We start from the raw sequence: 27,658 nt of genomic DNA, 5'->3' as shown, positions 1-27,658 counted from the left end.
TCTAAAAACAAAACAAAACAAAAAAAAAGTTTTGTAATTTTTTTCATTGTTACTATAAAAAGTGGATTAAAGTGAAATACTTTAGCTTTGGTAAGACAGTATGGTATATGACAGTGAACTTCTAGTAACCTTAAATAACTTTTATAAACCATATGCAAACTTGCCCTTTTCAATTTAATTTTTATTTTTTATATATATTTGGAAGAGAGAGAAGCTGAGAGAGAGAAGGGGGGGGCATGAGAATAGGTGCACCAGGGCTTCTAGCTCTGCAAACAAACTCTAGCTTCATGTGCTTCCTTTTGCATCTGGCTTATGTGTATACTGGGGAATAGAACCTGGGTCCTTAGGCTTCACAGGCAAGCATCTTAACTGCTAAGCCTTCTCTCCCCAGGTCACCCTTTCCATTTAATATTTAATATTTTATCTCAGATTGATGTGAAATTAAATATAATATAACTTATGCAAATTGTATTTTTATATTATTCAAAATTTTCTATTGCCAAATACTCATTGCTCATAGTGTTGAATTTCACAAAGACAATTTCACTTCTCATATAATACCAAGATGCTTTTGAGGATAGTCGCAATTCTCCCAAAATGAAAATCAAATTGCATGGAATAATCACTGAAATTTTCTTTCTTATACATTAGTTTTCAACATACTCCAGGTACCTCAATGCACTCTAGGAGCATTCTCATCAGGTGAAGGATTGCATGTTACAGATCTGGTGATGTGTTCATCAATGCTGCTGTGCTTCCTGTCATCAACCAGCTGACTATCATGTGTAGGCAACCAATGACTTGAAAAGAAATAATACAAGGCTATGTACTGTTCATAGCCCCATAGCCACAGGGTCCTTTAATGCCAATACCAAATGGTAAACATTCTTAGTAAATCAACCAACATGTATGCAGATCTTGCTGTGTATAAATAACTTTGCATAGATAAAGTAGTTAGATTTTCTTCACTAGTCTGTGAGTTTGGAACACTGTAGTGTGCCCATTAAGCAAGTAAGGAAACTTGAAGTTGTAGAATGTCAGTCACTGAGTGCTGGGTTTATAACACTGCCTATACCCCTAAAGTAGATGTTCACATTTAACCCTTAAGACAGCTAAGCCATGCTCTCATTCCTGTTTCACACATTAGCAAGTCAAACTTGTAAGCAACTCCTCTGGAATCATTTCATCTACTTATCAAAAAAAAAATAAAAAGCTATGGTTGGGGCTGGAATGATCACTCAGTGGCCAAGGTGCTTGCCTCCAAAGCCAAGCAACCCAGATTTGATTCACCAGTACCCACATAAAGCCAGATAACAAAGTAATACATGAATCTGGAGTTTATTTTCAGTGACTAGAGGCCCTGGTGTGCACATTCTCCATATATTCTCTCTTTCTCCCTCTTTGCAAATAAATAAAATGTAAACAGAAAAAAAGAAAGAATAAAAAACTGGAATTAAGATCATATGGCTCTTCCTACCATGTTGTGCTCATAAAAGGCAGGAGTATCATGGAAACACAATTTATCAAGCCTGTTTACCTTTCTCCTCTATCTAACTATGCATTCAAACAAATGAAAGTGATGTCATTACAACTTGTAAGAATTTGTTGGAGTGTTAGTGGTGCACTTTGGAACTCCTTCTTCTCTTGAGCTCAGAGCCACAACCATCTCTTGATTTTTCTGCAGTATCTCTGGCCACACATTCTCAAGCATCTCTGGAACTCATCCACATTGCCCAGTCCTTAAGAAGTTGGTGTGCCCTGGAGCTCAGTCCATGGGATGTCATTTCTTCTCTATCTGCACTCGCTTCTTTTTAAGTACAGAGAACATAGTACAAGTCTTGATGTGATCACACAGGGTAATGCACACAGGGGAGAAGAAAAGAAAAGGCAGTTTAAAGTTCCTGGAAGCAGCGGCTGAGAAAGACAGCCAGGATATGGCTGAGGAGACTGGACTTTGAGAGGAGAACAGGAAGTATAAAAGCAAAGAGTAAAGTAGTCTAATGTTGGAGGAACCAATGAGCTACCTGACTTCAAGAGGAAAGAGAACAAAAGATGTAAAGTTATGAAAATTGAGCAATAGCATGGTGTCCCTGCTGAAAGTAGTCCCCACAGGTTTAATCTGAGAAAAGAAGAAGTTTAATGAAGATAATGGATGTAAATTCATTAATTCACTGATTCATTTGTTATGTACTAAGCATCTACTCTATACTCTATGCATAGAACTATTCAAGTGAACTGGGTACAAAACAAAAAGATGGCCCCTGCCTTCCCATGGATTCATTCTGGCAGATTGGATGAAAGGAAATCAATAAATCATTTTGGTAGTTTATGGAGGGGGTGGATTATTAATAGTATTTACATTGCCTGCCAGTTCTTTCTTTTACTATATCTATGTTCAATTTGTTATAGCTTTATATTAAGTTTAAGTTGCCAAATATAAAACAAAACCTTATTTTATTTCTGTGTCAACTTCCAATATAGGTTGATACTTGAACTTGTTTAATATTAACAATGGGTTATAGGAGAGAGTGAGATAATTTGATAAAAATCTGGAAAGACAGGGAGAGAAGAGAAGGGAGGAGAGCTTTATGTTTTGTTTTTTTTTTTCAATTTCTTTTGGTTTTCATCCTGCTCTATCTTTTCTTCAGGTCATTCAAGAAACAAGATTCAAACCTCAACCCTTAAGGTTAGAAGGCAATGAAGATGGCTAAGTGGTTAGAGGTGCTTGCTTGACTAGATTCCACAGTACCCACTTAATGCCAGATGCACAAAGTAGTGCATGCATCTGGGATTCATTTGCAGCAGACAGAGGACCTAGTGTACCCAAACTCATTCTCTATCTTTCTTTCTTCCTCCCTCTCTCTTTCATAAATACACATTATTTTTTTTAAAAAAAAATCAACAACCTCTTGATGTTTATGTCTTATCCAAATGTATGATGATATCTGTCTGCACTTGACCAAGTAATGCTTGGACATCTTAACACCAATGCAAATACTTCCACACATTTGTGAAGCACTGTCAGAATTACAGACAATATCAGAGTTACTGGCTTTCCACCATCTAGCTCTCCTTCCCAATACAACTTGCCAACATACACACACACACACACACACCCCAAACTCTCAAAAAGTATCAAAGGTGAGGGCTGGAGAGATGGCTTAGCGGTTAAGCGCTTGCCTGTGAAGCCTAAGGACCCCGGTTCGAGGCTCGGTTCCCCAGGTCCCACGTTAGCCAGATGCACAAGGGGGCGCACGCGTCTGGAGTTCGTTTGCAGAGGCTGGAAGCCCTGGCGCGCCCATTCTCTCTCTCTCCCTCTATCTGTCTTTCTCTCTGTGTCTGTCGCTCTCAAATAAATAAATAAAAATTTAAAAAAAAAAAAAAAGTATCAAAGGTGAAAAATATATCTTCTCTTTTACAATTCTGTATGGAAATTACTCCACTTCTTTACTTTCTAAAGAGCACATGGGCTGAAATCTTCCCAGCAGAATGTCATCACTTGCTTTTCAAGGCATGCACAAAATTAAAAAGCATTTGGGCAATGGAATGCAAATGAGGTAATACTGACACTTTCTTAACAAAGATCAACTGTTGATATGCACCTGGAATACATGTGGGGAATGATCATGGGACCGCGTGATGGGGCAGCTCTTCCAGCAGTTCTTACCTTGGAGGGATGGCAAGCAGATTGGGATCACAGCTGCCCATGCTTCCTGAGTCTGTTGACTCTGCTCATCTCTTGGAGGTGAGCAGAAGCCAGGTGAACATGGTCACAAACACTATTATTGTCTTCATGTGGGCAATCGAGTTTAGTCTAAACCTGACTGTGAATCTTGAGGTCAAGTTTCCTGACTTCATGTAAAAATTTCCTTTACAACAATGAAATGTAACGGGAGAAACCTGGGGATGTGTGAGGCACAAAATGCAATACCAGGCACACACACACACAAGAAAATCCTTGCCCACAGTTTTGGGATGTCATAGTATTTCCCTAGTACTAATTTCCTTCAGCTGAAAGTAACATATTCTGAGGTTCACCTGGAAAACATTATTGGCAAATGTTTTTGTCTCTTTAAAGGAGGATTTCATTGTTGTTTAAAAGACCATGAAAGGCCTGTTGAAGAAGAATGAGTGCATGTATCAGTCCAGTCTGTTTAAATAAAACCTGGCACAGCAGACACAGATCTTAGTCTCTGAATATTATCACCCCCAACAGGAAGAGGTCCTTGGAAAAAAACGAGAGATTCATATGTGTATCAGGAAAGTGTAAGATGACTTTAGAACATGCTGCTATGAAAGAATATAAAAACGTACTTAAAGAAGGGTGAGGAATTGCAAAAGGATTTAGAAGCCATATGAAGGAATTTCTATAGTCAAAACATAGGGCAGATTGAGGGATGGAAAGATTGCTTAGCGGTTAAGCGCTTGCCTGTGAAGCTTAAGGACTCCAGTTTGAGGCTCGATTCCCCAGGACCCACGTTAGCCAGATGCACTAGGGGGCGCATGAGTCCGGAGTTCGTTTGCAGTGGCTGAAGGTCCTGGCGCCCATTCTCTCTCCCTCTGTCTCTATCTGCCTCTTTCTCTCTGTCACTTTCAAATAAATAAATAAAAATAATTTTAAAAAACAGAGGACAGATTGAGCAGCAAAATAAATAACAGCACTAATAGATTTCAACTTGTTGATGGAAATAATAACCTATAAACCCATAGAGATATAATATGTAAATGTCCAGTTAACTGGAGGGAGTAATAATAATTCATGCTTTATTTCTTTTTGCTTTTTGAGACTGGAACCTGCTATATGACTATGATTAGCCTGGTGTTTGCTATGTAGACCAGGCCAGTCTAGAACTTGTAGCAATTCTGCCTCCTGAATACAGGAATTATGTGTATGCACCAAGATGCCTGATAGTAGTAGCTCTTTCATACAATGAAACTCCAAGTAATATATGAGTAAAAAATAGTGGAATCAATAAATAGCCATATGGCATATACTATAAAACTGTTTCAGGCAAGAAAGTAAAATAAAATCAGTGGATGCTAAAACTCATAGGTGAATTCTAAAAATTGGAACACTTGCATAATCTCAATAAATTGTTACATAAGACATTAAGTGATTACAAAGGGAAAATGGAAAATTTAAAGTGACAAACTTTAAATAAGGGATCAAAGTTAACAGCAAGTGTAATAAAATTAAAAAAAAAACATGTGCCTTGTGATCATGATGTACCAAGAAAAACAAAACATAATTCTTATAACATTCTTGATGGAAATATATAATCTAAGCTTAATCATGAAAAAATGCCAGGAAGACTAAAAACAACAAAAATCTTAATATAGCTGACTAAAAATCTTTTTTTTTAATTGCTAGCTATGAAAGTCCAAGTAAGATTAAAAAAAAAAAAAAACTTTTAGTTCAAGGAGAAGCAAGATTTGACAACAAATTTAATCTTAAGGTTGATACATTATTTTTATTGTGTCAGTTACTACTGGCTTTTATTACACTGTACTTACATGCAGCAATATCCTTGTTATTAAGAAGTGGATACAGGTCTGCAGGGATTGCTTAGTGGTTAAGGCATTTTCCTCAAAGCCAAAGGACCCAGGTTTGATTCCCCAGGACCCACATTAGCCAGATACACACAGGGGGCGCACACATACAGAGTTTGCTTGCAGTGGCTGGAGGCCCTGGCACGCCCATTTTCCCTCTCTCTCTCTCTCTCTCTCTCTCTCTCTCTCTCTCTCTCTCTCTCTCTCTCTCTCTCTCCCCCTCTTTCTCTGTCAAATAAATAAATTAAAAAAAATTTTTAAGTAGTGGATACAGACACAAAGGAGAAAAATATATGTTAAACTGGTCGTGATGATTCACATCTGTCATCTTTGCACTCAGGAAGCTGAGGCAGAAGGATTATCATGTGTTTGAGGCCAGCCTTGCCTCTATAGTAAGATTTGGTCCTAGAAAATAATGCAGTATATTTGCATCTTATTCTCAAATGATGAAAACATTTTAACGTAGAGGTGTGTGCATATGTGTATGTGACTATGAGAGAAGACACAAATGTGACAAATTAACATCTGAGGAGTATAAATGAAGACATATGTATATGCTTGCAACTTTAAAAAATATTTCAAGGAAAAACTTTAAAGTATGCTGGTCATGGTAATTCATGCTCTTAGTTTCAGTCCATTGGAGGTAGAGGCAGAAAGTAAAAGGTTCACTGTAATTCTGAAGCCATCCTGGTCTCCATAAGCAGGTTCCTGGCCAGCCAGACCTTCATATTAAGATATTCTCTCAAAACAAAACAAAAAGTTTTAAAGAGAAAAGTTTAAAGTTTGAATAAGGAGATACATCACTCAAAGTTAATGATAACTTTCTACTTTTTATGATTCATTTATTTAATCTTCTCCACTTTATTAAACAAAAGTTGTGAAGGCTGTTGGTGAGATCCTAAAGACAGATTTTTGCCTCACCTTCCTAAAATGTAACTACAAGAAGTCTATACTACTTACATAATAATGAACATACTGAATAAGTCTATGTGTTTACCATCTTGATCTGTCTAAAACATTCACACTGTACCTTCAACGCCTATTTTACTATTGACAGCCATATCCCAAAATGGCACTTCAGGCCTGGCTGAGAACCTTTCACTGAAGTTTTATCATTCACAGACAATCCAGAGAAGCTACAGCAGTGGGCAAAGGGCAGTGTTGAGTATTCTGAAGTAGTAATGAGCTCTCTTGTCCTAGAAACTCAGGTCTGTTCCTTTTTATTGATTTGACTTGTCTCTGTTCTGCAAACAATGATCATCATTATCTTCCAAGTAAAATCCAGTAAGTAAAAAAATTGGAACACGGTATTTTCTCCCTGTGTGGGTTTTCTCCTCCATAGAACATCACTCAACTAGAACAACTGTCAGAAATGGAGAGGAAGCAGCAGCAGAAAGTGTCAGGAAATAGATCATAGAATTGAAAATTGGACAGAACTTCATTCCCCTCCCTGAACCTCAGTATCCTTGCCTAAACTTCAATGTTATTATCTTTAATAGTATGGAAACTGGTCATTTTAGGGAGTAGGTCAAAGAACACATGAGCTGTGCGGTCCTCATTTTCTCCTCCCAGGCCTGTTCAATCTTCTTTTCATCATCTTCGTGAATCTTGCTCTGTATTTGACCCAAAGATTGCTTTGAACAATGGGCATTGCCTTGGTGTACCAGCTTTGGGGAAGGTAAAGTTGGTATACTATGTAGATTAGAAGTGAGCAAGAGAAAGTGGCATGTTTTTATGCCCCAGTTTCTCTCCTTGTAAACCCATTGCCAGGTGGCACCATGCCTCTGCTGTCAGCATATGGCCATCCCAGGTAAGAACAGATCTTCTAGATTCACTCTTTCCCCTAAGGACAATAACCTTCCCAATCTCATGTTCTCCAGGGACCTCATTACCCTATGTTGCTTCCCATGTTCTTGCCTTTCCAAACAGACTCCTTCATTGAAGTCTCTTTAGCTGACCCTTTTTATGTGTCTCTATTATGCCAGGTCATGAACAGAATCAAAAGAGCAATCCATTTGGACAATCATTACCTCACCTGTCTTTGCTATAGTCAAGTGGAAGACTTCTCATGCCAAGGAAAAGACAAACCCTCCAGATGCATTCTGAAGTTGGAAGGAGACTATAGCTATGATGATTCCATGTTTGAATGAAAAAGTTCTTATCGAGAACCATGTTCAATATTGATAGTAGATGGGAGTCATGGCACAGCAATAAAAAACCTAATAATCCCAGTCTGCATTTTGTCTACATGTGATTGTGTGGAAAGTATGAATTGGTTCTAGTTCATGTGTCATTTATTATGAATTTTATAATATTATGAATATTAGGAACAATATATTTTAATGTTTTCTATAAGACTACCAGGCAAAAGGGGAGAGGGGAAAAGGAGTAAATAAGTTCAAAATAGTAAAACTCTATTACTGTTAACCTTTTAGAGGGAATTCATGTTTATGATTACATTTGGGTTTTTTTTTTTTTTTTTACTATGAAATCAATAAATTTTGTACTGTCTCAAACTCACCTGAACTTACTACTTGTTCCTGGAATTTTCCTTCTCTTACATCAAACAACTGGGAACATTTTTTACAAGGCTTTCCTGTAATCTGCCAAACTCTACAAACACGTGCTTTTCAGGAGTTCAATTTTCTCCACCCAGTAATTGGCCAATGCAGAAAAACAAAGTATCATTTTATTTTACATAATGGTACTATGTAAAGTGATTTGCTAATTCACTGCTGAAAAATAATCATCACAAGTTGGGAGATTTAAAAGCACATGTGAGAGGAGTGCACTCAGGGAAATCTAGTTTCTCTGTGTGTACACAAGCTCACTCTTGCCCCCTGCAGTTTGCTGAGGAACAAAAGAATATTGTGTTAGTAGCTTTGTGTTTTGCTTACAAACTTTAACTGAAATATTCATTTGCCTTATAAGGAGCTGTCAGTACCTCCAGGAATGCACCACTCAACAATATTATTTGCAAACATTTGCTTCCTCATCATGTAAAAAAATATGTTTTTGTTCTTCCTTTGTCTTCCTTCTTGTTAATAGAGAAATTTATTCAGATGCCTTCTCCCAAAATGCTACCTACTAATTAATGTGGATGTGTTTTATGTCTTTTAGAATTTGAAGTGAATGTCTGTATACAAAATAGAACAGTAACTAATGTTTCTCTCTGAGAAACAATACAACGTTTAAAAATAAAATGCCTCAGAAAATAATTTTGGGCAAGTTTATCTTATCACCCGCAGTTTCATTGTACTAAGATTGGTAACAAAACTTCCTTTTCAAGGATCTACAATTCAGCACCCACATGGTGGACAGTACCCTCTCAACCAGCATCCATCCACTCAGCCTAAAAGAAATTGAGGGGGAAAAATGTGTGTGTGTGTGTGTGTGTGTGTGTGTGTCTATGTGTGAAGTTTTGGCCCTGGTTATTCTGTGCCTTAAGCAATAACTCCTAATGCTACCATAAACCATTTGTCTCACTTGAAAAAAATCTATTATCTTTTATTATATTTTATTATCCTAATGGTGCAAATAATTTTCAAACAAATTCCAAGTCCTTGCCACTCTTAAAAACTTCCTTTGTGGTGGTTAATGCAAAGCTTTGCAAAAGGTCTTGCAGAACATACAAGCAAGTGTGAAACGTTACTTAGACCTTAACATATTCAAAGGCTGTTACCAATTCTGAGATATAAATTAAAGCATAACATAAACCTGTAATGCATAACTTTCATTTAATGCATGTGGGGTGAGACTTGGAATTTTTCAATGCTTTAAACAGGTGGAACCCTGAAATATTTCCTCAGTTATTTATCAATATGCACTCAATAAGAGCTTATTCTATGTGGGGCATTTTCAACCACCACAGGAAACTTTCTGAGCAAGAAGGGGAGTATTAGAAATTAATATATATTGATTGCAAATAACAAAGACTGCTTTTGATTTCCTTCTATTATGGGACTTCTTGTAGACAGCTGACAGAATTAACACTGTTCTTTCTATCATTCTGTAGACACAACTCTGTTTACTCTTGTGAACATTAAGCACATGATGCTCTGATCCTGTGTTCATTTGGGAAATTCAGAAATGAACTATAATAGTCTTAGTTGTATACCGACCAAAGCAAAGCAGAAGGGGACACTTTTTCTATCTTCTCCTAGACATTATATTTCTTCCAGGGTCAACACAGTATTATGAGAACTTTGAGAGGTTCAGCATCCTGGGCTCATTGCTGACTTTTTCCAACCAAATTCCCAACCTAAGCAACTGTGTGCTCTTCTGGGTAGGTGTGATTTTGTTGACAGTAATCTTGAAGCAGAGTAAAGTAACATTGTTTATCCATCATTTCAGTGTGTAAATAGTTTGCAGAATATCAATTACCTCATCATTATGTACTGTAGTGTCATATTACATGGAAAGGATTAATTATTACTTCTATTAATTTACTTAAGCATTTTTAAATATACAAACTGTTCAATGGGGTAGGACTTAAGATAAATCTGTGACTATAAAACAAAACCCAAGTTCACAAATATTTATTAATCCATATACTTAGAATATATTCCTTCAACTAATATTTTCATCCCATAAATCTATATGTTTTCCCATAAGCATGTGATTAGAGGCTTAGCAAGGATTTCTTTGTTCATTTATTGATTTATTTCCTCCTATTCATAAGCCATTGTTCTAAGTGCTAGAGATACAGTTTTATACAAAGCCACTAACATTCTTGGATGGACTATAGAGCTGCAAGTGGCAGATAGTATGGAATTTGAAATGTTATAGTAGTAGCAGCTACGAATGCTACTTTAGGCAATGTGATCATGAAAAGTCTTGCTGAGATGGTGTAAATTGAAGCTGAGATTATGACATTTAAGCTGAGTCTTGAATGTCAAAGAGGAGCTGGCTATACATCCATCTGCAGGAAATGCAGACCAGGCAGAGTGAATAACTGGCTAAAAAAATTAAATTAGGACTGATGCATTTCAGGCTCATAGAGAAACAGAACATCGGTTGAAGTCTAGATGTGCAATTTCTTCCACATTTTTTCAGTCTACTGGCTAGTAACATAAAAAAGAAAATCAGTCTAGAACATGAATAAATTTCCATATCATTAAACTCCATGAAAAAAGGCTAAAGAAATATAGAATGCATGCTGTATGAACCCATCTATATAAAATCCTAAGAGACAGACTACTATTGAAGGACAGAAAGCAATGGTTTATTGGGGAAACAACATTTGAACCAAGATGGGATTACAGAGATGAAGGCTAATGAAGGGAGTAATCATAATTTAGATTACTGTAATTGTTTCACACACATGTGTTATATGCCAAATTCATAAGCATGATGCATTTGCAGTTGACCTTATACCCAGTGTAGCTCAATAAAACAATCATAAAAAGCTTTGATTACTTTACTGGAAATAGTTGATAGCTCTTTATGCTGCTCATTTTCCAAATTTTATATTATTTATTTATTTTAGAGACAGAGAGAGAGAGAAAGAAAGAAAGAGAGAGAGAGAGAGAAAGGAAGAAAGAAAGAAAGAAAGAAAGAAAGAAAGAAAGAAAGAAAGAAAGAAAGAAAGAAAGAAAGAAAGAGAGAGAGAAAAAGAAGGAAAGTAGATAGGGAGAATGGGCATGCCAGGGCCTTTAGCCACTGCAAATGAATTCCAGATGAATGTGCCACCTTGTACATCTGGCTTATGTGAGTCCTAGGGAATCAAACTTGGATCCTTAGGCTTTACAAGGAAGTACCTTCACTGCTAAGCAATCTTTCCAGCCATAAATATATTATTTCTTTTGGTTTTTCAAGGTAGGGTCTCTCTCTGGCAAGGCCGACCTAGAATTCACTATGTAGTCTCAGGCTAGCCTAGAACTCATAGCAATCCTCCTACCTCCTACCTTTGCCTCCCAAAAACTGAGACTAAAGGCATGCTCTGCCATGCCTAGGCCATTTACAAAATATCTTTATTTATTTCTTTACAAGCAGAGAGAGAAAGAGAATGAGAATGGTCATGCAATGGCCTCCTGCCACAGCAAATTAACTACAGGCACATATGCCACTTCGTGCATCTGATTTTACATGGGCACTAGAGAATCAAACCCAAGCCATCAGACTTTGAAAGCAAGTTCCTTTAGCTGATGAGCCCTCTCCTCAGCTCCAATACTGCCCATTTTAAAAAGTATTTGCTGAGTTTCTCTTGATAACCCATATTAGGCTGTCCAAATATCTCGGCATGACATTCATATCTGTAAGACTATTCTTTCTCAGCTTGCTGTACTAAAAATATTTGACAAAGCTGTTTGGAAACATTTCACCTAAAAGATTCTGGACAAGAATTAGTGAATTAAATTTGCATATTATTTCAGAATTGCATGTTAATTCAGCCATTCTGGAAACCCTGAATAAAACTTCTCTTTTTCTCTGTCCACCTGAGGCCAGGTTCTGTGGTTCTTTGACTAATCCCCTCTTTCTATCCTACTACCCCTGCTTTTTCATCTCTTCTGCCTTCTCTTATTTTTTTCCTTTTTATTCCTCCAGTAGAACATTACCTTTTAGATGTATGTGTGTATGCATGTCCCTGTGACTGTGGGTTCGCATGTGTACACATAGGTGTGTGTATGTGCATATCCCTGTGTCTATGAGTACACGTGTGGGAGCCAGACATGTCTTTCTTCTCCAGTGCCATCCACCTTTTGGAGACAATGTCTCTCATGGGCCTGGCCCTTACCAATTGTGCTAGACTGGCTCCTCAGTGAGCCCCAGTTATCTGTCTACGTATGCTTCCCCATACTGGGGTTCAGATGCACACCAGCACTGTTGGCATTTTTGTGTTGATTCTGGGGATTGAACTCAGATCCTCATGCTTATAAGGCAAGCCCTTTACTGACTAAGGTATCTCCCTAGTCTGAGTATTATACTTTTGTTGCTGTACATGTGTGTGTGTGGGTGTGCATGTTTTGCTGGTGCTAAAGAAGGTCTGCAACACCTTGCACATATTAACTGAATGTTATTCATTATGCAGAAAAAATAAGAATTCCAGAGGTTAGGGAAAACCTCTGTCCTAGAACATCAGTCCCTACAGCACTAAGTGTGTCTACCTTTTAGCCACATTTTGGCATAAAAAAATAGGTAAAGGTTTTATTTCTTCCAGCACTGGTTTCAATTAGGAATTCCAGCTTCTTTAGGAGATGTAGGACTCCTGACTTTATTCTCCTTTATGCAGCAAACACAATTATAGTCTTGAGGAAGACACAAGTTCTGTGCTGAACATGAAGCCTCTAACCATCCTCTTGGATGTAGAGACTCTGCCTGGGACACCAATCATGAATCCCAGATGACTTCCCATGCATTGGTGTCTCACTCTGTCACCATTCCAGTATCTGATGAAGGCCTTCACAAAGTTTCCATGCATAGAGCCAGAAGCTCCAGAATACAGAGTAGAATAGAGAGTAACAGAAAATTGAAACCATTGCTCAGAAAGTAGTGTGCAGACTTAAATTCCTATTGTCATACTCCTTGGTAACTTCTGAAGAAATGTAGCCTATACTTTTCTCTTAAGGCACTCAAATCTCTGCTTTGAAGCTATACATCTGTCTGTTTGCAGGACATGATTCCCAAAATCATTCATGAATCTAGCAAAGTATTACAGAGCATATAATCACATAAGAATCATATCATGGGCTAGAGAGATGGCTTAGTGGTTAAGGTACTTCCCCGTCACTTGCCTGTGAAGCCCAAGGACCCAGGTTCGATTCCCCCAGGACACTCATAAGCCAGATGCACAAGGGAATTCATGCATCTGGAGTTCATTTGCAGTGGCTGGTGGCCCTGGTATGCCCATTCTCTCTATCTCCCTTCTCTCTCTCTCAAATAAATAAATAAGCAAAAATATTTTAAATGATAATTTTACAAAGTAATTTCCATTATTCAAATTGGCATAGTGGTTGAGCTCACTGGTTCCAGAAGCCACCTGCTTGGATCCCATTTCTGCATCTATCCTTTATGTTCTACAAGTCCTTAGAGAAGTTATTTAAGACCTCATGACTTGGTTTCCATCTCTGTAAAATTGGGGTAATAATATTTACATTTCATTACTATTTCTGTGGGATTTTAAAGCACTTCTATGGATATTAACATGGAATATTACTTGTACTGTGCCATCTCATTAATAAACATTGTCATCATTATCAATCAGTTTAATTTACTAATTCCTGTTATATGATAAGAATATATAATTTCCAACTGTTTATTTCCCTAGATCATTAATGCCTAAGTGGCTAATCTGAGGTCAAGTTTGGGATTCAAATCATTTCAACTTTCTTTTTTTAACTGTTTTATAACTCTTTCTAAGGCTAACCTTCAGAGTTAATATTAAGTAGACTTTAATGGTAAATTCATATCCATTCCTTAGAGTAAGATTATGATTCAAAGATTTTCCTAGGATAACCGTAAGTAGTTAGTGCATGAACATGATCTACAACAAAGTTATGTCAGCTACTTTTGCTTCACAACCTAAGTACTTAGTGAGCTAAACATTTAGAATTTTGGGACTGATTTTTTTTATTATTATAGATATACTTACTATAGACAAATCAAGTGTTGGTACTATCCTTTCCCTCATCCCCAATACCAATCCAATAGGGACCTGGCTAAGTGGGGTTGTAAATATTCTCCATGGATTTGTGTGTTGTGCATTGTGGGATCAGCAGTCAGATACTGGAGAGAGAGAGAGAGGTAATGCCTCTGGGCATGATGTCACAATTTTTCCTTACCATGGAGGATGCTATACTAAACTTGAACTTTTCACTACACTTAGACAATTCAGTCACTTGAAGAAGGTTTGAGTTGTATGAATTATTTTCTTGAGTTTAATTTTATTTATGGAGATATGTATATATATATATAGTTTTTTGAGGTAGGGTCTCACTCAGGCTCAGGCTGACATGTAATTCACTCTGCACTCTCAGGATGGCCTCAAACTCACAGTGATCCTCCTACCTCTGCTTCTGGAGTGCTGGGATTAAAGGCCACCACACCCGGCTCTGGTTATATTTTTAGAATAGCTTGAAATGTTTCAGTAGAAGAATGAGGCATTTGAATTCTGTTTTATATGAATCATTTTAAATACTAAGCCTCTTGTAGCCATTTATACAATAGAGAATGGTACTAGTAGTGATAATGACATCCTAAGGATAACTATAAGATAATGCACATCAAATCTTCATCAAATCTCAAGCACATGGTACTCTGTTGCCATCATTCCATCTCTTCATCGCATTTGCTTTCCTACCCACTGGCAAGGCCCAGGAAAGTCAAGTCTTCAGCTTTCCTGAATCAAACCCACATAACAAAATGAAGAATGCCAAGTCGTCATAAATATATTGGTCCTAATTCAGTTTCCCTTTCCATTGTCCTGAATCAATATTGGCTTATGCTAAACTATCTTCATTTCTTATAGGCTAATTTCTCATTGCAAATAGAATCAGTAAGACCATAATGAGCTATCACATGGTTAAAATTTCCATTTATTGTTATTAGGACATATGTGAGGACTGACTGGGACAAAACTGTAGAGAGAAACATCAGTGGGCCAGGGGATGCAAGTCATAACTTCTGTCTCCTGAAATATTCACACATCCCCAGGAACAGCCGCAGCCTGCAATGAAATTCCCAGTAAGAACACTGAAGCCCCATTTTGTTGTAGCACACATGCTTTGGTTTCCTTCATCTATATCTGATAAACTAACTCCATAGGTCAAATTGCTTTGAACCATAATACTAGGGATCTGGCCAGAGGTCATGGAGTACCTAAAGTGAAAATTGGCATAACTTGATGAGAATAAAGGGAAAAACAGAATGCTCTAAAAATCATGAAAAAGTACTGGAGTAAATAGGCTATAAGAAGCTTTCATAGATAAACCAATTTCCCCTGTTTAGAAAAACCTCAAATATTTTATTTGCTTCCTATTTTATAGAATTAACAACAAAAGACAAAAGTTGCTATTGATACAGAAAATGGGAAGAGTTTCTTGATTGAAATCCTTCTCCAGGGTCTGGTAAGCTATTCTATTTCCATGTATTTATAGATTTGTGGGCATGAGACCAGTTATTCATTTGGCTGAGCCCGAGGCACAAGAGAATGAGTTCCCAGTGTTGACTGGCAATGAGCAAGACACTTAAGTACTTCCAGAGATCTAGAGAATGGTTCACATTCCCTGGGCTCCCTTATAGTCACTCATAAGACAGGTATATTCTTCAAAGGGTGTGATTAGGAGGAAACATGTTACAAATGTAATATGGAGAAAATACTCTTTGATGCTTTTCTGTCTGTAATAATCTTCTGGTTCCTCATAGGTTCTGACCCATTCAGCCAATGATGGCATATGTGGATCTTTTTTTTTTTTTTTTTTTGGAGACATATTCAGTTTATGATTCAAAATGAGCCTCAGTCACTCCAAGCTAAAACTTGCAAACATACTACTATAATGGGCATGCACTCAACACATACTTTCAGGAAGGTACAGATAAAATGAATTAATAAAATAAACTATAAATTATGCATTTAACATCCTCCTCACCCCTGTCAGTGTTCCTTCAAGATGGTAAAGTGACAATTGCTATGTGCATGTCATTCGCCATTCACATTTTGTTTTCATTTATCATTTTAGTGGCTGAAAATAATAAAAAATATAAACTAGAACCTTGGATTTGGGAAAATATTCAAAAGACATAATGGTCTCTTAAAAATTATGGATGTGGCAGATTTCTAAACTTGCATAAAAATGTGCTTGTTTGAAGAAGGATGCCAATAACAGTAGCTGCCTTAAAAGTTCAATTATGTGAATAAAGTGAGATAGCATGTAAAATACTTAAGCGGTTAGATATTAAGAAGACACTAAATTGTTCTTATTATTATTTCTTGATCTATACATTGAAATATTCATTGATTTCATGGTTTTAGACTACCATAGACATTTTAGCAGCAGTATTCCTTCTTTATTGCCCTTTTCCTACTGCTAGTTATTTAGGATATTTAAAATTGTTTGGGAAAAGGTTATTGTTCCTATACATAGATACATATTAAGTATTGTTTTCAGTTGTGTTTATTTTCTTCAAAGGTAGTATGCAAGCTATAAATGTAATATCAAGTGAGAAGTTTTTATAGACCTTCTTGTAACGAGCCAAATTACCCTCCAGAGGAAAGGAAACCAATTTGCAGATCACTGTATGATGTTATTAAACTTCTTTTCTCATAGGCACACTAACATTGGATTTTCATTATTTTGATATAGTTATTACAGAAGAATCAACATAAAATTATACAAAAATTTTGATTTTTGTTTTTGTTTAACTGCTAATAGAACAGTGTTTCTGTTGTTGTTGATGTTATTATTTTCTCAGTCTAACTTTAGCACTTCTTCCAGAATAATAAGTTCATTTTATCTGAACTGTTAGGGAGCCTTTCACTTTTTTTAAAGGCATTGTGTGATCCAAAGATCACACAAAGATCTCACCAAAGATACATAGGCTGAGTTGCATTCAAATGCTCCCTTCCATGTAGCAACAAAATGAAGCTAAAAGTATTCTGAGACATTACACATGATAGGGTAATGTTTATTCTGAGATATCACAAACCATAGGAATTAATGTGACCGATAACAGTTAAAGGTGTCAAAGGAATTGTCATGCAATTTAGATTAATTTGAAATTGATGGAAATAGAACTAATTTGAAAACCAAAGATACCACATAGCCACCATTGTATTCATATATTGAGATATTTACCCAGATTCCAGATTTCTCTGTTAGGCCCATAATTGATGCAATATATTATTTTGCATACTCCCTGACTCCTATTTGGCCTCTCCCCTTGAACTCCCCAGTACAATCATACCAATTCTATTCTGTCAGGTTACAGCACACATATTATTATACTATAAGGTGGTTTGACGAATTTCTAATTGCTTGTTTACTGAGCAATTACTGAGCTCCATAATGGTGAAGTGATTGAAAAATTAATAGGCAAAAAAAAAAAAAAAGGAAAAAGAAATGGGTAAGGAAGAAGAAAACATGACAACCTGGAGCTGGTGATGTGCTCTGCACTACCTCAAAAATAAAAACAGTGAGAAAGTAAAAAAAAAAAAAAAAGGAGAACATTTTGTTCAAATAAACCGTATACAAAGTTTTATAAGCAATGTGTTCTTGCTCAAGGTATAGATAAATCTAAGGGAAATTTATTAAATGTAGAACAAAACAGACCAAGCACAGGCTTCAGTCACTTAAAAACACAGGCACTAACCTCTTCAATACGGAGTAAGTAACATCTATTTCTGCTCAAAATAATAGTTTCAGTCAAAGACAAGTATCTTTTCCTTAGAAATTGGAAGATGACTGAAAGATCATAAAAATGTCTTAACACAATCTAAATCTTTTAAATAGAAGAAATTATAACTTCTCTAAATACCAATTTTTATAAATTCATCATCCAACCTTGCTGTTGTTAAATGAATATGCTACAAAACAGAATAGTTAATAAGGAAGATGTCGAACCTGAATTTCAAACCAACAGCCTTGAGCTACCAGGCAAGTGCTGTAGGGCTGGCACACATCTTTAGCTTCTGTTTTATTTATTTTTATTTAGGGTCTTGGTGAAAATGGTTATAGAATCCCTACCCTTCCATATTATTCTCAAAACCCTAGGCAACATTATGAAGTGAGGAACATCAATAGACCCTGCTTCAACAATTTGGAACATAAGGATTAACAGCCAAGACTGTCCTCTCACTTCCACATGTACACCATGACACATACATGTCCATGCACACACACGCAAACACAAACACACAAACACACAAACATGACTAAAAAGAAAGTGAATAAGATGGTCTGGCAGTAGTAGTGCTCACCAGTAGTCTCAGAACATGAAAACTAGAGGCAGGAGAGTTGGGATTTCAAGGCCAACTTCTGCTACATAGTGAGCTCCAAGCCGGACTGGGCTACATGAGACTGTATCAACAAATTAGAATAAAGTGATTAAAGAAACAAGGAAACCTGATTGTCAAGAGTTATAATAAATGATTCTATTATCTGCCTTAAAAAGTCCACAAGAACTATGTTTAACTAGAGATTTCAGTGAAGTTACAAATCAATACAAATTGATGCAGAGGATTTGAGGATTTAGTTCAGGGAAGGTTGTTTGCCTACCGAGCCCATGACCCTGGGTTTGATCCTCAGCACTAATAAAAGAGAAAAATCACACAAATTTTCCAATATAACTAAGATATCAACTAAGAAAAATAATAGTAAAAAAGATTCTTTTCTGAGTAATAATGAAGGGTTAAATATTACAGTTAAAAGCTTATAGTGGTTTATCAAGGAACCATGTGAAAGGGGCACAAAAACTCCTATAATATTTTCTGAATAATATCAGATATCTGAAAAGTATACAAAAATTTCAAATTTGGCTAGAATATAATTAGTAGTCAATAAACCAATGAAATTTATGATTTTAATACAATTCAAATTGAAATCTCACTGGGTTAAGTTTGGGCAGTTAACAACTCATTATAGAATTCACCAATAAAAATCATGGAGGGAACATAACTGATCACTTTTTCAAATACAGAGGTAGTACTTCTAACACCAGATCTTTATAGTACAAAGCTACAATCTTGAAAATTACGTGGTCCTCACAGGCTAATTGTAAAATCAAACACATAATTGGGTGCATACACATATGCGGTATAATAATGTGATATTACCAATCAATGATACAAAGGCAGACTTTAATTTATTTACAGTGCTGGGGAATAAGCTTGAGGCCTTGCAGATGCGAGATTGCCATTCTTCCTCTGAGGCTACCTTCCCCATACTCTTACTTGCTTTTTTTCAAATGTGTATATTTGTGAGCAGATGAGTGTGTGTAGAAGTCAGAAGTTAATATCTGGTGCCATCTTGGATTATTTCTTACCTTATTTATTGAGACCGAATCTCCCACTTGAATCCCCTTAAGTACTTGGATTTCTGGCATGCTGCCATCCCCACCCAAACTTTAAATGGGTATTAGGGCTCCAAATTCAGGTCCTCATACTTGCATGCCAAGCACCAAGTCCCGAAGTGCTTGTTTTGATTTTTGTTGTTGCTGTTGTAGTTTGTTTGTTTTGAGACAGGGTCTCATTAAGTTGCCCAAATTGGCCCTGAACTTTGTCTTCAGTCCAGACAAACTGTTAACTTTCAATTTTCTTGGGGTAGCTGAGTTACAGAGCAACACTTAGGGAATACTGGCTGGCGAGGGGATGTTTTCAAATAAAAAAGGGTTGTAGCACTGGAGCAATTGTGTAGCAGTTAAGGTGCTTGCCTGCAAAGCCTAAGGACTCATATTTGTCTCTCCGAGATCCCAAATAAGCCAGACACACAAAGTGACATAAGCATGCAAGGTCACACATGTACACAAGGTATCACATATGTCTGGAGTTTGATTACGGTGGCTGGAGGCCCTGGCATGCCAATTCTTCTCTCTCTCTCTCTAGCTCTTTCACTCACTCTGTCACATAAAAAGAAGGCCATGGGCTGGAGAGCTGGCTCAGCAGTTAAGGTGCTTATCTCCAAAGCCTAACAACCTGAGTTTATTTCCCCAGTATTCATGTAAGCCAGATGCACAGGGTTGTATATACATCTGGAGTTCATCCTGTCTGTCTCTCTTCTGTATCTCTGTGCTTACAAATAAATAAATGAATGAATAAATAAATATTAAAAAGAAAGGTCCATCTGTTGGGCTTGCCTTAAAAAAAGGGATCTAGCCGGGCGTGGTGGCGCACGCCTTTAATCCCAGCACTCGGGAGGCAGAGGTAGGAGGATCACCGTGAGTTCGAGGCCTCCCTGAGATGACAGAGTTAATTCCAGATCAGCCTGGACCAGAGTGAGACCCTACCTCGTAAAACAAAAACAAAACAAAAAAAAAAAAAAAAAAGGGATCTAGCAGTAAAATCTGTGGTGTAAATGTATTCATTCCTAAATGTCACAGTGGTTACGTGGATGATTAAAGGCATGTTGATGCTGTTTTAAATCTTCCAAATTATACTTTGGGATTCTGATAACATAACTAAATGTTTTAAAATGATAATCAAGGAATTTTAATTATTAAATATTGTTATTTTCAAGAACTATGGAAGATGTTTTTTAATAAAAAATTTTTTTTAGAATTATCCTATCAAACTCAATCAACACACCAGCAAATTCTCTGAGTGCTGAGGGAAGCCTAGCCTAAAGCTCACATTGTAATTTGGGAGAATAAATGAGATACCAATCCTAGGCAAAGTTCTGAAACTTTGAGCATTGCCTCATTAGTAATGGAGCCAGGGCTGCTTAGCTGAGAAGATCAGGAAGCAGTGGAATTGTACAAATGGACACAACAGTGGCTGACTCAGCAAAACTGCTAAATGACTGCAAAGGACCCTTCACGGTGGATAAAAAGTGCCTCCAGAGGAAACAACAACATTCCCATACCAAACTCACCATTATTTCTAGAGAAAAAATTGGGAGGAAGGAAGAAGAAAGAAGATGAAAAGCTGCCTGATAAAGTGGGCAGTCAATTCTTAACTGATCAGCTGGGAAGAAGACCAAGGTAAAAGAAACTCCAAAGCAAAGTGCCTATGCGTTTCATTTCACTAGACAAAACCACCATGTCTGCTTTCCCTCCGCTTCTGAAAAAAATGGCAAGTTGCCCTGTGGAAGTTGACTACACTCTAATTGTTTTTATGGTAAATGAGGCATGAAACCTATTGTCAAAAAACACTATGTCTATGTGTACAGCTACACTTTGTCTTCCCAGCAGGTCACTTCCCAGGGGTTAATGCTGTCTGTGGAGCCTGGAGACTCAAATGCCACCACATTGCATTTATTAAAGTAGACATTTGGAAAAGATCATCTTCTCCCCTGTTAGCTCCTTCTGGGCAACAACAAAATCTTTCTAAAGGATAGTGGAAACTCTGCTACACCAAAGGAGAGATGGGATGTGGGAAGGTTGCCCAAGATCTCTTTGAAACATGTGAAGAGTATTTTCACAAACATTAGTTTTATTTTTGGCATTGTAATACATGACCCAGTGTTAACTGAAGCACTAGGGTTTGACCTTCTCACAATTCTATTTAAAAAATAAAAACTCTATTAAACAGAAACTATTCAAGTAGCACTCAGTCTATAGTTGGCTTCAAATCAACATATTTTATTAACTTATAAATATTGATTGGTATAAATGTGTTGGTTAAAATATTTGAGGGTCAAGAAATTTTCACAATGATTTTATCCCAAATCACACTGTCTTTGAGCAAAAACCAAAGTCTGTTTTTTTTGGTTTGTTTGTTTGTTTTCGTTTGGTTTTGAGGTAGGGTCTCACTCTAGACCAGGTTAACCTGGAATTCACTATTTAGTCTCAGGGTGGCCTTGAACTCACGCAATCCTCCTCCTACCTCTTTTGGCCTATTGCTTCAATTATCAGTTTTTGTGTGTCTGGATGTGGTGCCTGTGTGTACATATTTGTGTGTTTGTGGGTACATGACTGAGTCATCCATCACCAAGCCCGCCAATGCTTCATTATAGGAAAAAATACATGGTGACACAAACCCAGGTGAAATAGTTTCTCTCCTGCTGCATCCTGCCAAATTCTACAACACTCAAGATTAATCCAAATATATTCCAAACTGCCATAATACCCAGGCACCCTCTCCTTAAATTGCTGAGTCAGCCTGAGAAGAGGAAGTGGTCCTGGGAAGGCCTCTAGCTTGAGTATCCTTGGACTGGTCACGTGGGATGTCAGATGGTACAGGTAACAAACCTATCTTCCTATGACAACCCGCACAGCAGCCACTGTACTTGAAGCCTGACCCTGAATTCTTTAGACTCAAATTAGAAAAGGCATTTCTTTGATAGATTTCTTCTTGTTCTAGTTTACAGGCAACTAATCCTCACGGCACTGGATCAAACAGATGGGAACAATCAATTCGAGGAAAGCAAGCGATGCCAGTTCTGCTCAATCTTCCCTCAATGAGCACCCGAAGACAGAGGGGAAAGAAAGGGAAGAGAAAATTCAGACATGCCCCGATCCAAGCTAACATAGCAAAGGCAGAGATGAAAAGACAAGTAGAAATATACGTCTTGACAGGTGGAAGCACTTGCTGTCAGAGGGAGAGAGTGCAAACACCATGAGATGCCAAACATGCCCTACCTTTGGGGGCTGAGGGTCCCTAAGGGAGCGGGGACATAGGGAAGTGCCTATGATGGGAAAACAAAAGCAATCAGTTGCAGCGTCTCTAGGGATGGAGGTCTGGACTTACGTCTCCACACTATAAGATCTGTAGCACAGCCTCTTGAGCTAATTAATTACTGCATTTAGATAATTAAGTCCCAGAGAAACAGGGGCCTCCAAAGCAGTATAAACATATGCTACTAGATCTCTCTAGGCTTGAGTGGCCATTTAGTGAAAAGTAGTAGTTTAATGGTGGTAGGAAAAAAAAATAATGAAAATGAGCTGGAAATAAGATGGGCCCTATATTAATTTTTCTCCCTGCCTTTGGACATGAAGTACATGGTGAGGTGCTTCCTCATTTACCAGCTGATACTTAATTTCCCCTTGGTCCAGTTACTCAAAGTGAAGGCAGTGATATAGCCTGTGAATTCTCTGGTATCTCCTTGTCCTTTCTCCTCCCACGTGACCATTATGTCTACTCTTCTTGCCCTTGAATTGACCTGGTCAAGACTAAAATGTTTGTCTATAGGAAATGGTGACAAGGGCTCATTTGGATGATGGTTCTCTATCCTTTGACTGACTAGTGGTTCTTAGTTCTCAGAGATCCAGGCTTTCTCCTAGCCAATGGCAAATCATCTAGATCAGTACCGTTTTGTTTGAGAATGGAACCCTTGTTCTCAAGTGTCTAGATATTGGCAGTGAGATTCTTCCCCATTCTTTTTTTTATATTTTTTGTTCATATTTTATTTATTTATTTGACAGCGACAAACACAGGGAGAAAGACAGATAGAGGGAGAGAGAGAATGGGCACGCCAGGGCTTCCAGCCACTGCAAACGAACTCCAGACGCGTGCGCCCCCTTGTGCATCTGGCTAACGTGGGACCTGGGGAACCGAGCCTTGAACCGGGGTCCTTAGGCTTCACAGGCAAGCGCTTAAGCACTAAGCCATCTCTCCAGCCCTCTTCCCCATTCTTTATTGAGTAATTACTCAGAAATGTTGCTGATATGCATATAAATGTGTAACTGAATAAACTGTCTGTAGATGGGTATCCATCTCACCAAGTTGCACCTTCATTATCATAAGTAATATGTACTAATAATATGTATTTATATATGCGTGATGTTTTACATTTAAACACTTGTGTACAAGCAGGCAGCATCCTCAATGTGTTCAGCAGGAGGCCAGGATAATGTCCCAGATCTGGCTTTCTTCAGAGAACCACCATACCTACCTTATTTATGCAGTTCATGCTATATTTTCTTTCTTTTTTTCCTGTCAAGAACACTACCAATCCACTTCACTTACTTTACCAGAATACTCTGTACTGAAAATGCCAAGGACCCCCACATCCATGTGAGTCTTACCGCTGGAGGTGGTGGTCCAGAGTGTCTTCATTTGCATTCAGCAGAGTTGTAGCTTGAGCCAGGAGCTGAGGGCTACAGCCCACAGATTTGAGTTCCAAGATGAGGAGGCCCAAGCAGAACATGGCCCCCATCTCCTCTAGTTCACCGGTACCAAACTGTAGACCCTGCCAGTTAAATAAATCAGTCAGTAATAAAAGAAACTGGGTGGTGACAATCTGTGACTAGGAAGAAAAAATTCTAAACACATCCAGTTATAGAAATTGAGGATTAATAGAGCTTTTCGGTCACTGTCCACTGTGTTTTGCAATGGACATTATAAGCTCGTGGTTCTCAGCCTATATTACATGGACATCGTGGACTCTATGAATCCCTAACAAGCTATTTGGGGAGATAAATGCCAGCAGTTGAGAGAGGACAGCACTTCCCAGTGGCAGCTAAAGTCATAATGTTTTAATCTGTATTCTGAAAAAGATATTTACTGTGGCAACAAAGATTCATAATCTCACTAGACTATATTTCAAATTTCTCTAAATTTTAACAAAAAATGAAGAACAGGGATATCATTCTTATATAAGTAATGAAAGTAAAATAAGCCATATTTACTTAAAACTATTTTTCCAGTGCACTGAAATAATGCAAGTAAGAAAAGCAAAACCATGCTCTCTATAGTACAGTACATAAAGTAAGAGAACATTGCAGCAGCCAAGTGTGGCGGTGCTTTCTTATAATCCCTATTGAGAGGTTGAGATAAAGAGATCCTGACTTCAAGATTAGCCTGCCCATCTGATAAATGGAGTCATAATCCTCCCCTCCAGATAACATAGCATCTGATCAAGATAAGCTCAATTTCTTTTGCTCTCTTCCTGATAAAGATGTTTAATGTGATAGAACACAGTGTGGTCCTGAGATCAACATATTTACATTGTACTTAAATAAAAAATGATCAACATTGGGTTATTAATTTTACAGTGTCATTGAACCACCCATGATCTATTTGTTACTCCACAGTGGTTTCTGGTACTCCACAAGACTTGCATAGTTCTGAACCCTTCAACATTTTGACACGGAGGATGGAAGAGGGCTAAAAGAATAAGACATCAAAATAGTGGAGTGGGAGTGAGGAGGTGGCATGATAGAGGAAAATGGAATGGGAATTGATCAAATCATAGTATTTTCATGCTTTAAATTCCTCAGTAAAGTGTAAAGGATATAAAAGGGATTATGACTGTCACAAAAATGTTCTAGGAGGATCAACCTCACAAGTTGTATCACAAATTTGAGGGAAGATGAGTTGGGAGAAGAAAGATCGAGGAGAAAGCTTTTGCAAATATGGGTGAGAAGTAATGTGGTAGAGAGGGATGGAGATAGGAGCTTTGTAACTTCTCAGATCATAGACAAGAAGAAATGGGTCCATTTCTGGTTCCTTTTTTGGATATGCTAGAGGGACTTTAATTTAGTAATGGAAACAATGTGCTGTGATAGAAAATGCATTGTGTCGCTCTCATCTTTCATTGTCCTTGAGCTATTTTACAACTCTGTAAATTGCAGACAGCTAATTGAAATGTTAAATGATTTTTGTCTATTGGCATATGAATTTTACCTAACACAGTTTCAAGTCCTTTTATTTCTCATTGTGGAAAAGGTTTGCCTCTGTTTGTTCATTTACTTCATCATTTCTAGGCTAGAGAAATGGCTTATAAGTTAAGTTATTTGCCTTACAACCTAGGTTCAATTTGCCAGAACCCACATACAACCAGATGCACAAAGTGGCACACGTGCATCTGCAGTGTCTGGAGTACCTGACAAACCCATTCCCTCTCTCTCTACTTGCAAATAAATAAAAACATTTTTAAAAACATTTATAGCTGGCCATGGTGATGCATGCCTTTAATCCCAGCACTCAGGAGGCAGAGGTAGGAGGATCACCGTGAGTTTGAGGCCATCCTGAGACTCTATAGTGAACTCCAGGTCAGCCTGGGCTAGAGCGAGACCCTATCTCGAAAAAAAAAAAAAAAAAATATATATATATATATATATATATACATATATATATATATATATGACACATAATCTTAAAATTAATCTTTTGAATTGGTTGAAACATTATAATAATTTTCTCATTAAGGAATTAAATAATTTAATTTGTGCTAATATTTTATGGAAAGTCATTGCATTATCATATGGCCAAATATATATTTTTTATTATGTAGCTATTTGACAAAATAATTGTCTTTACTGAATTAATGTAATGGCACAGTGAACAATTTATTGCATATTTCAAAGCAGTCAAAAGTATTTTGAGTGTTCCCAGCCCAAAGACATGATACGTGTTTGATATGACAGGCATAATCATTCTGCTTTTATCATTACACATTGTATAACATGTATTAAAAGATCACACTGTACCCCACAAATATGCAAAAATATGTGAAAATTAAAAATGAGAATGTTGGATTTTTGCATCCAGGTAATAGTGCTATAATAGACAAAAGTGATATAGCAGTTAAGGCATGAAGAATTTCAAAAGACTGGACAAAAGCATTCCCATCCACCAAAAAAAAAAAAAAAAAAAGCACAAAACTCTAAATTGGAAGACCTATGGATCACAGATGTCTTTATAGGTAGCAGATTCACTGTGGAAAGTCCTTGTTTATTTCAGGTGCTTGAAAATTGAATTTGCTGCTTGTTTTGACACCTGTTTCCTAAAGAAAGGAGACATTACTTCAGAGTCAAAGAAAGTCAGCTCCTCTGTAAACAGCAGCAGTACAAGGGAAAGACAGATGTTGAACAAATTGCTTCCCTCCCCCCTTAAATCCATAGAAAAGACCATTTTGTAAAGAGAGAAAAATCCCAGAGTCCTTTTCCATGCACTGATGTTCTAAGATCAGACTTGTTGCTCAGCCTCTTTTGGGATCTCGTCTTCCCTGAAGAAGTACTGGTTGGGACAGGAGGCAGGAAGTGAAGGTCCTATCTTTCTGCTTCGTTGGTATTCCCTTCCTGGTGGTCAGGGAAGATGAACAAGGAGATTCCAATCCCCCAAGCAGGGAACACCCCCTTACGCACTGGAAATCTCAGCATCTAGTAGAGCATATAACACGACAAGCCTTGGGGAAAACAAATCTAATAGCTTGTGCCCTGGGCTGAAGGCCATTCCTTCACACCAGTCTACATCTGTACCGCAGTAGCTAAAGGGATAGTAGTTTATAAAGTGAAAATAGCTTCATATACCTAGTGTTGGCTCACATATTCCAGACAGTAGTTGGTGTCATAAAAACGCTAGTCCAGAAAACTCCTAAAGGAATTCATATCACTTTTTATTGGCTGGGGGGAGTTAGGTGAGTCTGTTATTTCATTTTTCCCTATTGTCTTATTTTTCTTTACTACTCTATTTTTAACTCCCATATAGCATCTAAATGGTTTGTTGATAGGAATGAACTCCTCACCTTCATCCCTTGGTCTGAAAATAAAGCACTTCAGGGCAAGGATTGTGAAG

The 27,658-nt window shown here is 37.4% G+C and overlaps 1 protein-coding gene across 1 annotated transcript in view; it reads right to left on the bottom strand.

Annotated features, from left to right (window-relative positions):
* Agbl1 (AGBL carboxypeptidase 1) overlaps positions 1–27,658 on the bottom strand; it is a 763,032-nt gene that overhangs the window by 175,126 nt on the left and 560,248 nt on the right. The window contains exon 22 of the mRNA XM_012948687.2: positions 24,166–24,329. Within this exon, the coding sequence (XP_012804141.2) occupies positions 24,166–24,329 (164 nt within the window). The remainder of the gene's footprint in view (positions 1–24,165; positions 24,330–27,658) is intronic.

This window comes from Jaculus jaculus, chromosome 3 (assembly GCF_020740685.1).
Source record: "Jaculus jaculus isolate mJacJac1 chromosome 3, mJacJac1.mat.Y.cur, whole genome shotgun sequence".
NCBI classification, from domain to species: Eukaryota; Metazoa; Chordata; class Mammalia; order Rodentia; family Dipodidae; genus Jaculus; species Jaculus jaculus.
This window is presented reverse-complemented; position numbering and strand designations above follow the sequence as displayed.